General features: G+C 26.7%; 1 protein-coding gene across 3 annotated transcripts in view; it reads left to right on the top strand.

Moving 5' to 3' along the window:
* Positions 1-14,339, top strand: part of LOC100199596 (rho GTPase-activating protein 44) — a 55,097-nt gene extending 40,758 nt beyond the window's left edge. For 2 of the 3 annotated variants that reach the window (XM_065803088.1, XM_065803090.1), the window contains 8 exons: positions 389-452; positions 599-680; positions 777-857; positions 942-1,058; positions 7,604-7,683; positions 7,826-7,967; positions 8,222-8,367; positions 13,525-14,339. In XM_065803088.1, the coding sequence (XP_065659160.1) occupies positions 389-452; positions 599-680; positions 777-857; positions 942-1,058; positions 7,604-7,683; positions 7,826-7,967; positions 8,222-8,367; positions 13,525-13,781 (969 nt within the window). In that variant the 3' untranslated portion in view covers positions 13,782-14,339. The remainder of the gene's footprint in view (positions 1-388; positions 453-598; positions 681-776; positions 858-941; positions 1,059-7,603; positions 7,684-7,825; positions 7,968-8,221; positions 8,368-13,524) is intronic. The other variant, XM_065803089.1, reaches the window with a different exon arrangement.
* The last annotated feature ends 212 nt before the right edge of the window (positions 14,340-14,551 follow it).

Raw genomic sequence — 14,551 nt, 5'->3', positions numbered from 1 at the left:
GTGGCCTTGAGACAGTAGCTAAATGCAGTTAATATCTGCATAATGTGAGTATTTTTATCAAGACATCGTCTCTAACCTTAACTCAACGAAGAGCCCTAAGAAATGGGGATTTTAGCTGGATGTAGTTAATATCTGCTTAAGATGAGTATTTATGATTATTTACTAAATTGTATTTTTTAAATCTATTTTATTATTTATCTATTATTATTTGTTTATATTTATAACAAATATTTATATATGTATTTTTATATATTTGTTATTATCATATTTTATTTATTTTATTATAAAATACTTTGTTATCATTAGTTAACAAAAACTTGTTGTTTCAATACGCTGATTTACTACATCATTTTTTCTTTGAGATAAAAAAGATGATTTTTGATTTAAGGCAACATTTGATGCAGGTGTTGGTGGTTTAGAAGATTTTCCATTTGAAGTACATGTAGTAACAGGTTGTTTTTTTTTCTTGTTTTTTATTTCTTCATGTTTAAAAAAAATTTAGCTGAGGACACACATACTTATTTCTTTTGTTTAAAAAATAATTTAGCTAAGGACACACATACTTATTTCTTTTGTTTTAAAAAAATTTATATTTCAGCTGTACTAAAATTATATTTGCGAGAGTTGCCAGAACCATTACTTGGATTTAAGCTATACGATGAGTGGATAAATGCAACTAAGTAATTACCATTTTTCTTTTTTCTTTTAAATTGGAAACTTGATAATAAAATACCTCAATAAAGAATACAAAGTTTCTAAGCACTTTTATTTTTCAGCATAAGAGACCATGATCAAAAACTGAATGCACTTTGGGTTGTTTTGCAACAGCTTCCTGAAGCAAACAAAAACAACTTAAGGTTTTCTGCATTTTTTTCTATGGGCCTTTACATTGATAATGAAACTAATTTTGAATTAATTTTGTGTGTATTTTTTATTAATAGATATTTGATATGTTTCTTATCAAAGTTAGCAGAAAATTCAGAGGTTAATAAAATGAAATCCAGCAATATTGCAATTGTTGTAGGACCAAATTTATTATGGAACAATCTAGAAGGAGGGTGAGACTCATTTTCACAAGTAATTTTTTCATGTTAAGAGAAGTTAAAAAAATAAAATTTAAAAAAGAATTGCTATTTTTTTCCTACATCTTAATAAAAATAAAAAAATCATCATATCAGAAAAATAGTTTTTTTGTTTGTTTGTTTTATTGTAATATAAGGGAATAAATAGTGAAAGGCAATCCATCAGTTTAAAAAAAAAAAAGTTTTTCTTTTATGGTAAAAATTAAAGATGACCTAGCAAGAGTATATATATATATATATATATATATATATATATATATATATATATATATATATATATATATATATATATATATATATATATATATATATATATATATATATATATATATATATATATATATATATATACATATATATATATACATATATATATATATATATATATATATATATATATATATATATATATATATATATATATATATATATAAATTATATTGGTGTATTTTACAAATAGAGTGCTCAATGTTCTTAAAGAACAGAGCAATAATAAATTAGTAAAAAACAGTAGTAAAGTTAGTAAGTGTTTTTTACTAATTTATATATATATATATATATATATATATATATATATATATATATATATATATATATATATATAAATATATATAACCTTGGATCACAAAAAAAGTAATCTCTGCTTTAAAAAATTAAAAAAAACTTTATTATAGTAGCAAAAACCCAAACTGGCGTCTGGACACTAAACTATACAATAATAGCTGTAATAAAGTAAAACAAACTCTAACTCATTCTATTGCTCAATATGAAAAATCTATATCCGAAAAAGCCAAGACAAACCCAAAACTTATATATAGGTATATAAACATGAAACTTAAAATTAAAAATCAAATAAGGTCTATGAAAGTGTCAAATGGAAACATTACTTCTAATGAAAGCCATATAGCTGCAATCCTTAACAATTACTTTTCATCTGTTTTTACTCCTTTAAGTTTGAGTCAATCACTGCCAACATTCGAAAAGCGCACATTTTCTATGATTGATGAGATGTCAATCTTGAATAGACTTAATGAGAACTACATACAAGTGTTACTCTCAAACCTAAACTTGCATAAACCAGCAGGCATAGACGGCATTCACCCACACGTCCTCAATAAATGTTCTTCATCTCTGAATGTGCCCATTACCTACATATTTATAAAATCTATTTGTGAAGGTTGAGTCCCAGCCGCGTGGCTGGAAGCTAACATAACACCGCTTCACAAGAAAGGATCTAAACTTGATGCATCAAACTATAGACCAATTTCCCTAACTTCTGCCTGCTGCAAAATCCTAGAGCGTATTGTAGAAGATTGTTTAACCGAGTATCTAAGTGCAAATAATCTTTTATCTCAAAATCAGCACAGGTTTGTTCCAAAAAAATCATGCATTACCAATTTATTGGAAACTATCGATCAGATCTCATACTCAATGGCAAGAGGCTATAGTGTAGATGCTTTATATCTAGATTATGAAAAAGCGTTTGACACACCTCCTCATGATCTTATGCTCCACAAACTTTCTAGTTATGGTATCTCTAATATGCTTCTTAATTGGATAAATTATTTTCTTTCTAAAAGAGCACAATGAGTTGTCATGGGTTCCACTATTTAAGATTCGTTACTAGTCACCAGTGGTGTCCCTCAAGGATCTGTTCTAGGACCTCTTCTATTCATCTTATACATTAATGACATAATAGACCTAGTTAGCAATCCAATGAAGTTATACGCTGATGACAGTAAAGTTATTTCTACAAATTCTACACCTGAGAGCCCAGCTCTGCTCCAAATGGATATAAATCAATTTGTGTCTTGGACTCTCACCTGGCGCTTACGACTTAATTACAAAAAGTGCTTTATCTTACGCTTTAACAAAAGCAAAAATCCTAACCACCAATACTTTATCTTGACTCAGCAAGGGAAGCAGCTTCTTGATTCCTCGTACAGTGAAAGAGATCTTGGGATTTGCATTTCACACAACCTCAAATGGGATACACACGTTAAAATAATATCATCAAAAGCTAACTCTGTCCTCGATCAACTAAAGAAATCATTTATTAATAAAAATGCACAAGTTTGGAAGAGGCTCTACACTTCGCTGGTCAGACCTCACCTTGAGTATGCTGCTCCTGTGTGAAATTATCTTTCTGCACACAATGTTGAAAAACTTGAAAAAATCCAAAACCGTGCCACCAAAGCAATTCCATCTCTCAAAGCGTTATCCAGTGAAGCCAGATTAGCACATCTTCATCTTACCTCACTAAATAAAAGACGCAATCGAGGTGATTTAATCTAGAACTTCAAATTTATTATTAACTTAGATAATATTTATTGGATTAACCCACAAATCCGCTATCCATCTGTGCGAATAACTAGAGGACACTCTCATCGTCAATATATTGAGTTCTTTAATGCTTCTGACCTCAATAACAACATGCGTGCTATTTCTACTAGACTCAATTTCTTCCCTAACCGTTTAGACAAACACTGTAGCCAGCACTAGTATTACAGTTAATGTACCAAATTGCTGCTACAGCTCATTGTCTACTGGCAAAGAGCTAAAGGGTTGCTACCCCTTTCAAGCAACATTTTATTGTTCGCCGCAGCTTATCATTATTGTTATTATTATTACTATTATATATATATATATATATATATATATATATATATATATATATATATATATATATATATATATATATATGCAATTCTGCGAGAGTGGTGGTCATAAAATTTGACACTTTTTAAGTTATTAAAAATGAACCAATAAGGGAAATAACTTGAAACTTTTCAGAAATGTGAAATTTTTTTTTTATATTTCACTTTTATTTCGCTAAAATAAAACAAATAACATCGTAAACATAAAAAACCTTTATAAAAAACATTTTTAATCTTTTTTTATTTATAATATATATATACTGTTATAATCAGTCAGGGACTCAAAAAAGGTAAGGATGATGCGTTTATCATCACAACCTTTTCATAGAGCCCCTTTAGTCACTTATTAAAATAAAAAATAAAACACTTTAATTTTTAAAGTAAAATAAAAATTTAATAAAACAAAACTCATTTTTTTTTGTGTGTGTAAAAAATTGAAAACAAAAAAAAAAGCAAAAAATTAAAACACATAAGAAGAAAAAAAAGAAAAAATAAATAAAAAGAAAAAATACAAAAAAATCTGAAAACAAATACTGTAAACTATAATATATATGTCAGGAATTAAGGAGATGCATTTTAGTTTGTTGTTTAAACGATGAAATGCTTTTTAGGTCTTTAATATTTTTATTTTGGAAACAATTCCATATTGATGGACCGCGGTTTGTAATTAGAAAACTTGACTGCTGTGATTTAATTTTTCCTACTTGATAGTCGTTCCTGGTATTTGAACGCAGATTATATTTTTCAAAAAATGATACCAGGAAGTTATCTGAAAAAACGCTTGGTAGAAGATTGTTTTTATACTTAAAATTAATATCTGTAATGTGTTAAGTTTCTCAATATCTAGAACCATCATGCTTTTTATCACTGGGGCCAGGTTTACTAACCTATTTAAATAATTAATTGCTTTGAATGCATGGTTTTGCAGACTTTGCAATTTTAGCAATTTGGTTTTATGGGTGCTGGCCAATACAATATTTGCGTACAAAAGCTGTCTATGTACAAGACTAAAGTAAAGCATATTACGTGGTTTACTATCGAGAAAAGGTCTTGACTTATACAAAACACCTATTACAGAGGACACCTTTGTTTCAAGAAGACCAATATGGTTTCTCCATGACAAATTTTCATCAAAAAATACTCCCAAAAATTTTGTGTATTTTTCACGTTTAATTTGATTTTTATTAAGAAACAGTTTAGGCAGCTTTAACGGAAGATTAATTGATTGTTTTTTATTTATAAAATAGAGTAAAGCTAGTTTTTTTTACAATTTAGGGATAATTTATTTGCTATGAACCAGAGGTTGAAATTTTTGAGTTTAATATTCATAGTTTCAAGCAAAGTCTTTGCATCAGGATGATTAAAAAATAAATTTGTATCGTCAGCATACATAATTGTAGATATTTTTTGGGAAGCTATCTTATGCATATCGTTAATATATATTAAAAACAATAATGGACCTAGGATTGAACCCTGAGAAACTCCATACGTAATATCAAGGGCTGACTTTTCTAATAATACAAATTGCTTTCTGTTAGACAAGTAGCTTTGAATCCACTTAAATGTTGAGCCTATTATGCCGTAATATTTTAGCTTGGAAAGTAAAATACTGTGATCAACTGTATCAAAGGCCTTGGAAAGATCAATAAAAAGTCCTAATACCAGTTCATCACTATCAAACGACTTATATATTTCGTCAGCAAGTTTAATAATAGCTTGTTCAATAGAGCAATTGCTTTGAAATCCAAACTGATTTTTGTATAATAAATTGTTTAATGTAAAGTACTTATTAACTCTATTATAAATTACTCTCTAGAAACATTATTGCAATCATCTTTTTTGAGAATGGGATTAATTTTGGCTAATTTATTTTTGTCAGGGAATATACTATTTTCAAATGAAGATAATATTAAATAAAATAATGGTTTACAAATGCTGTCCATAACATAAATATCTACATTACTGGAAGTGCCATCATATCCACATGACTTGTTGCGTTTCAATAATTGTTTTATTAAGTTCAATAATTGCTTTATTAAATTCAAGTTTAGTTATCTTTTCATTATTTATACTAGTGTTGGGTTTTTCTCCCAAAAAATTATTAAATGTTTTATTTGGTTGCGCAATGTTAGAAGCAAGAGAGGGGCCTGCATTAACAAAATATTTGTTAAATTTTTGACATATATTTGTTTCACTTTTTTATAATTTTTTTTATCGGAAATTAATTTTTGTGGTAAGCAAGTATGCTTCTTTTTTTCTCTTCCTGTTAGTTGGTTTATAACAGCCCAAGTCTTTTTTATATCGAATTTATGCTTATCAAGCTGATTAGAAAAATATCTTATTTTTGCTTCTTTTATATTATGTTGAAAAAACTTTTTATAATTTTTTTAGATTTTTTCATCATCTTTATTTTTTGATTTTAAAAATTTTATGTAAAGTTTTTGTTTTCTTTTTGATGCTTTAATTAAAGTTATTGTCATCCATGGATTCTTATATCCTTTGTTTTTTATTTCTGTAGTTATTTTTGGGCATATATTATCAAAAATATTTTGAAATGTGCTTGAGAAATTATCAAACGCAATATTAGGATCTGTTGATGAATAAACGTTATCCCATTGTTCTATTTGGAGTTTTTTTTTAAATTATTCAGGTTTTTTATAAAAAGTCACAAAGATTTTTTTATTGTCAGTATTAGATAGTACTTTGCGTGCTATATGGAAAACCGGAAAATGATCAGAAAAGTCTGCAATAAAAAGGCCTGATTCAAATTTAGTATTTAGGGAACTGTTTGTTAAAACAATGTCAATCACAGAAGATGATTGGTTAGTAATGCGTGTGGGTTTAAGTATGGTGGGTATTTCATTAAATTCAAATAGTAAATTGAAAAAGTTTTTAATGTTTGCAAATTTTTCATAACATAATGCGTCCATATTTGTATCTCCCGCAAAGAAAACGTGCTTGTTTTGTTTACTCATTTGAGACATAAAATTTCTTAATATATTAAGGAAGTTAACTTGTTTACCACATGGTGGTTGATACAATGAGGAGATTAAATAACAATTTACCAGAAGTGTTTAACACTTCAATGCACAAAGTTTCAATTTGTTTATTTGTTTTTAAAAATGTGTTGTTTTTTTTAAATTCAAATTTATCAAGAATATATACTGCAACGCCACCTCCCTTGCTGATTACACGTGGTTGACTTATCATTTTATATGAATCTAAATTGTATAGGGAATTTTCAAGCATGGGCGAATTTGCATCTTCCCAAGTTTCTGATATACATATTACATCAAAAAGATAATTTAAAGAATAATTAAAATGTTTAAATGATTCAAAATTTTTGTTCATTGACCGTATATTAATACTTAAAATGTTTAAATCTTTGTTATGTTTTTCTCTCTTAAATTCTTCTGGTTTATAATATTCATTATTTAAGCAGTTAATAACTATTTCAGTCAAAAAATTATAATCATTTTTGTTACATTTCAAAATTTCAAAAATAGGTGATATTAATTTTGTTAAATTAGCTTCATTGTTATGCATTGTTTTAGATATATTCATTGTTAATATAATCCTTAATAAAAACTTTAATTTAGTACTTAATAAAATAATTAAAACGTAAATAAATAAATTACTTGCTTTCAACACCCTTGTTCTCATTTTTTATTTCTCTAATATAATCATTGAGTTTAGTATGTAAAAGTTACAGCATTAAAGCCTTAAACTTTTTTCAAAAGTTAACTCTATGGAGCGTGATGGTTGTAATGCTTACTTTTTAATAAGACTCTGGGCTGAAAATAAAAATTCTTGACTGACTGTTTGTGTAATATCTCAAAATTCATTCTATTTCATCTATTTTAGTATAACAATCCAACATACTCCTAACATATCACAAATTACAGAGTTACTTATTGACAACTGCTCTTGGTTTTTTCCTGAAGGTAAGTTTTTATTTATATGTTTTTATGGTTTGTATAGTGTATGATCATTACATATTTCGAAGAGAATTTTTTTAAATTAAAGCAAAATTAATTGATTTTAAATAAATAACATAAAAGATTAATAGAAAATATTTTGTTTAAGGATGCAATTTTGTTCGTCAACAGATACCTGATGACAAACTTGAAGCATTGAACAACAGGTATAACTCTGATAATGATGTATCTGTGGCTAGCAGCAATGAAACAAAAAAACACAGAAAAACTAGTGCTCCAGAATGTCAAAAGTATGTTTTAAATTTATCTATATGATGATAATATTTTAGAAAAAAGTTATTTTATTTTTTAATGACATGCTTGATCTTTACTAAAGTATTTACCAAGTTAATATTTAGTTAGCATAATTGCATAATTAGCACCATTTTAGAAAACATAAAATGTTTACCAAAATGATTCAAAAATTTTTTTATTTGTGCAAATGTTTGTGCGAATGGTTGTAAAGTAAATCAATCATTAATAGTTCTTTTTTATTTTCTTTTAGTCAAGCTGCCATGCAGGGTTACTATAATCCTTTAGCTTCCCAGTTTGATATTGATCTTGAGAAGATAGACCTTGAATCAAATAATGATGAAAAATCTACACCTGCAGTCATTCCTCATCTAAACAAAAGCCAGAGTTTATGTATTGGTATTATTTTTTGTATTCAACTTTGTAATCAACTAATTATCTAATGGTTAAACATTGGTGGAACTAGAAAACTTTTAACCTTCAAATATTTTGTAACAAATTGTTTGAAATAGAGTGTGATAGAAGTGAGTTTGAAGTGTGACCATTGATGCTTTTATTTTAATTGAAATTTTAACTCTACTAATCAAAGCTTAAATATAAATTTTAGGAAAAACTCATTTTTTTGAATCTGTTAAAAATTTGTCATTAATTTAAAAAGTATAAGCATGCAGTCTAGAACTTATTTATTCAATTTATTATGTTATTTAAATAAATAATTATGTTATTTAATATTTAATGGTAAAATACTGAAATAGCTTATAAAATCCAGGTAATACCCAGTTAAATGTCAAATTAACTAATAAAAAAGATATTACTTATTAGGGAAGTATTATATATTGTGTATAAATATATATATGTATATATTTACATATATATATATATATATATATATATATATATATATATATATATATATATATATATATATATATATATATATTTATACATATATATATATATATTTATACACATATATATATATATATGTGCGTGTATGTGTGTGTATATACATACATACATACATACATTGTTGTTAGCAGGGGCTTTTTTTAGAATAGACCAAGTTAATTTTGGTGTTTCTTTTAGTTTTTCCCTAGTTTCCCATATATATTTTGAGAGAGTGGTTGCATTAGAAAGTTTTTCTTTGTAAATGATTGCTTGTGGTTTGCATATCTCTTTTTCCACACGCCCTCTGGTAAACCAATGTATGCTTTGCTGGGTGTGTTTGGGGAAGATGTTATACATTTGTAAATTATGCTCTACAATATTTATTTAGCGGGCAGATTTCTTTTTGTTTGCAGTTGCGAGGGAGATTTTCAGTCATGTTTTTTGAATTTATTTTTTTGTTATGACTTTTTAGATTTTTGAAATGTTGCTTGAGCAGCTGCATTTAACTTTTGTGTTGTTTTGATTAAATAGTTTATGCTATGGGTTTGAAGGTGGGAAATACTTATCTATTTTTTGCAAAAAGATTTGGCCAACATTGGTAGAGATGCTTTATTGTAGGTTGGGGTAAACCAAATTATATTCCTTTTTCTTTTGGGGTGTCTTATCTTTTGGGTTATACTTTAAGTTGAAGTTTTTAAAACCGTTTTCTTTAAGTGCTTTTTTATATTCTGTTTTTGATGAATTAAACATTTTTTTATCTGAAGAATTTTGTGATAGTCGATCATTAATAGAGAGAGGAATCTGCATAAGGACTTGGGCGGGTGGTTTGATTCAGTGTGGATGTAGAATAGTTGGTCATTTTTTTTAAAAGGTTGCTAGGAGTTTTTTTGAAGATTAAAAGATACATCAAGAAAATTAACTCTGTTTAGATTGGTTTGAATCTCTATTTAGAACCCGATGTTTTTAAATATCTCAATTATATTTTTTCTGACTTGTGCATTACCATTAATCCGTTGTCTTGGTATATCATTTTTAGTAATAGTTTTGGATAAAGAGTCTAGAATGCATAAACCTACCAGTTCACATACCTCAGCTCCGTCTAAATATCCTATTGTGACATCAAAACAATCGTTACACGCTTTTTTTATTCATGTTTGATTTTTAAAAAATAATAGCGATTTTCTGCATTGATTTATGACTCTAATTTTTTCATTGCTGATTTCAGTGTGTTGTTTTGCAAATATTAAAGCATTGTTTAGTATGTCTTTTGTGATGGATGGGTAAAATTAATTGATGTTGAGTTGTATAAATAACTGTGTATTTATTTATTGCTTGTCGCTTATGTTTGTAAACCATTTGATTACTTCAGGTATTTTATCTAGGTATGTTTTGCTGACATGCCGAGTTCACTTTTTGCTGGATTTAACAGGCAGCAAGGTTTTTGATTTTCAAAGTTGTTTTTGTGGTCTTTTAATGTAATGAATGCTTCTGATTTGGGGGTTATGTTGATTTGTTTGTTTATATTTAGTTTATTTGCTATGCTTTTTGATTCAAGGTTGATTGAATTTTCTAGTTTTTTAGGGGCTTTTTTGTATTTTTTTGTGATGTTTTCTTATAATAGTTTGGAGTAATCTTTGGGTGGTAATTGGTAAATGTTATTGGTTTTGTTGGCGAGTATTAGGATGTTGGGGTTAGATTTAATTTTTGATACGTCATTCTTTAATTTTTTTTGAAATTGGCTTTGGGACAATTTAAACTTTGTTGGTTTTACTAAATTAAATAGTTCTGTCTTGAAGTTTTCTAGTTCTTTGCATTGTGGAGGTGTTTTTTTCATTTTTTAACCAAAATTTTCTTGTGTACTTGTTTCGGTTTTGTTCATGTGGAAATATGTTTTCGATCGTATTCTTTTTATAAAGCTTTCTATTTTTTCAATTAGACTTTTTAACAATTAGTTTGCAGCTAGTTTCATCTTGTATTGGAATATTTTTCAACGAGTAGTTAAGATTAAATTTTTCCATTTTTTGAAGTCGATGCAAGAGAGTGCTCAACAAACTTCTGTCCAATTGTATATAATTTTTTAACAAAAAAGCTATATTTGTATTTCATCTGATGATTGCAACAGCATGAAACTTGAAGTTATGAAAATCACAAAGTTTTATTTTCTACTATATTATAGCTCTGACTTAGTTCATTGAGAACTTTCTTGATAGTATATGCACAGAACAGCATCACTATGTATGTATGTATATATATATATATATATATATATATATATATATATATATATATATATATATATATATATATATATATATATATATATATATATAATTTCCATTAAAGGGAAATTTTTTCAGTAAAAAAAAGTTAAGTAATTAGTTATTTTTTTAGTAAAAAAAAAGTAATTAATTAATTTCTCTAATTTCTTTTTTTTTTCTAATTTAATTTTTTTTTTCACAGCATTAGATATCAACCCTAGACTTTGCTTTTCCTTGACTTCCTCAACAAACAATCAAACTGCAACATTTCACTAGTTTTCTTCAGTTGATCTCATCTTGTTTCAACATATTTTATTTCATTGCTAACAACTTTCTTTGCCAGTTGACTTGCTTTTTTTATTTTATTGCCTGTGATTGAACTTAGGCACCTTCTATACCTTTTATGAGCTGATTTTACATTGATAATCATTTTGTATGTAATTTCGAAATTTTGTGGCTGAAGATTATTTGATAACATGATTTTTGACTGAACCTTTTGCAGTTATTGATTTTTATTTAAATTTTGTTTCAGTACTTTCTAACAAATCTTTATAAATTCGGTGTTGTGAGCAATTTTTTTGAAAACAGGTCTTTTCTTAAATCATATCTTATATTATTATATTTAATTAAACATTTATCTAAGCATATTTATTTTTTTATTCTGATTCACTCCCAACAAGGCTGCATACAACCACTAATAAGTTGGAAGTTAGTAGAAAACAAAAAAAATAGAACTATAGAACAAGGAAACAATTGACAGAAGAAGGGAAAAAATATACTAACAAAATTTTTTTTAGAGCATGCAGGAACAGATAAAAAAAAATTAATTACTTACTTACTAAGTCAAGGAAAAGCAAAGTCTAGGGTTGATTTCTAATGCTATGAAAAAAAAATTAAATTAGAAAAAAAAAAGAAATTAGAGAAATTAATTACTTGGTATCTTAGAGCAAAAAAGAAAGTTGCTAAAATAACTTAATCCAGAATAGTTCTCAAATAAAGTTTAGATTTTGTTAACAAAAATACTTTGTTCAAAACAGCTTTTATGACTTTCTTTCTTGTTTAAACAACTTTCTTTTACTAAAAAAATTTCCCTTTAATGGATTACTTTCAATTAATTAAAAAGACGGTATAGATTTTTTAAAAAAAATTCTGATAAAATATATGGAAATTCATTGAAAATGAAAAAATCATTGCGAAAGTCTTATATTCTTCAACATTAACAATAAAAAGTATATACTTTTTACCGCCTGAGCTCAATGAAAAAATACTTGAAAACAGGGGAAAATCGGGAATACTGGAGTTCTAAAACTGCCATGAACCCCGCCTAAAAATACTTTACTTTGTTTGTGATAACATCAACGTGATCGTAATTGTAGTTGAGAGATAAAATTGCACTGAATCAGGAGTTAGGAGTTGAATCAGGACTGAATCAGGAGTTAGGAGTTACAATAAAAGTGCAGGTACTGCATTTAGAATAAACAACAAGAGCTTACTGAATCAGGCTCTAGTATTTATTAACATCGCTACTAAATGGAAACCACTTTGATACAGTAATTCAACTGTTACGGTAGCTAATCTGGCTAAATTATGTACAAGAAACTTATTAAGTATCCAGGAATGTGGGTTGTTAGTTTGGGGGATTTTTTTTTATTAAAAATTAATCAAGCATTTAATTTCTTTGTGTTTTTTTTTTTTTTTTTTTTTTTGTTCTAAAAAAATCAACTTTATATTCAGTATTCACTGTATTCAACCGTTCAAAAATATAATTAATATTATCTTTGATTCCTTGAAATATTTTCAATAATCAATTATGCAATAAAGATGTCTTGTAATCCTGAATCATTTCTAATAATTTAGTATTAGATTTAAATTTTGTTCTTAAATTTTATTCTTATAAAAGAAATGTACATTAGTAATGTCTTTTTACTTTGAAAGAATTGTTTTTTTACATTGAACTTTACAACCGTGATCTGTGCCATGAAGTTAAATAATAGAAAGAAAAAAAACAACGGCAAGTTTACGCAACTTACGAAGTATTGTGTTTATTAAGTTTATTAAATGTTAAAATAAAATAAACACTTGTAAACAATATTTTAAAAAGTATTTTAAAAGGTATTGACTTAAGTTGCAAGAATTGAATGAAACTTTATAGTATACTATTCATCAAATTACCAAGGTATGCGCTATGATTATAAACTTGGTATATGCAGTACATAAATTGCGTGAAATATTAAATTATAGTCATAAACATTGTATAAATTGAAAAAAAATTATATACCATAGACTTATATACCAGAGGTATACAGTAGATATGTTTAATTTTATTTTGATTTAAAATCAATGTTTTTACTTGTTATAGGTATTGATTTTTAGTTAGAATTTTATTATTAATATATATTTTTCTTTACAGTATCAAATGAAGATAAAGGGCATCGACGTTTACCGAGTAATGGTGCAGCTCCTCGCCGTCCAGCACCTCCAGTTCCTACTGCTCCAAAAAAAGTTCCATCCGAAGGTCCTCCAAAACACAAGCCACCAGATATACCAGTTTCTCCTACCATGCGAAATCCATTGTTAAAATCTGACAATCTATCAAAGCCTACTCTTTCCGCTCTTGCTGATCGTCGGAATTTAGAAGACAAAATGGAAACTTTACCAATCGACTAGCTAAACGTTTATAGTTTATGTAAATAAACGAAAACGTGGATTCTTAGAATTGTTAACATTTGCGCACTTCATGTCAATTGTACACAAATAAGATTTTTAACATTTTTAATACCGTCTAGGTATTAAAAATTGTAATTTAAAATCTATCAATTAAAATTGAATATCCGTTCCAATAAATTTTAATACAGCAAACTTAACGTCTAATGAATAAAGTATAGCATTCGAATTTATTTTTTTACTAAAACTTACTTATCTTACGTGAATACGTTAAGCTACTTTGAGTCAATACATTACAATTTTACTCAAATAAATAGGATTTTGTCGTTTATTATGCTTTAAAATATAAATGATGGTATTAATCTTAAATAAAATTAGTAGACATATATTACTTTTCAATGCAGCTTGTTTTGTTTGGGCTTTGTTTATAGTTAATTACAAACGGTCCGAATGGTGAAAAGATTGTTAGTTTTTTATATTTTTATTATTTTCTCTCAATATTTTATAGATTTTGTATAGACTGCTTTAAAATTTTAAAAATAATAAAGTTCTGTTAGAAAATTTTTTAATACTTTTTCTATAATTTGTTGCTGCCATTTTCAAAGTTAAAAAGATTTATAAAGTTGTGAGAAAAGAAAAAGTTAAAAAACTCAACCCCGATTATTTTTCTATATTTGGAATTACATGCTGGATTTTCCAATATAAATAAAATTTCAATTTCAAATTTTTCTTTAATAAACTTAAATTCAGTTTTACATTGTCAATTTTCGCTC

This window comes from Hydra vulgaris, chromosome 08 (genome assembly GCF_038396675.1).
Source record: "Hydra vulgaris chromosome 08, alternate assembly HydraT2T_AEP".
Classification (NCBI taxonomy): Eukaryota; Metazoa; Cnidaria; class Hydrozoa; order Anthoathecata; family Hydridae; genus Hydra; species Hydra vulgaris.
Note: the sequence above shows the minus strand (reverse complement) of the source record. Positions and strands in the feature narration are given on the sequence as shown.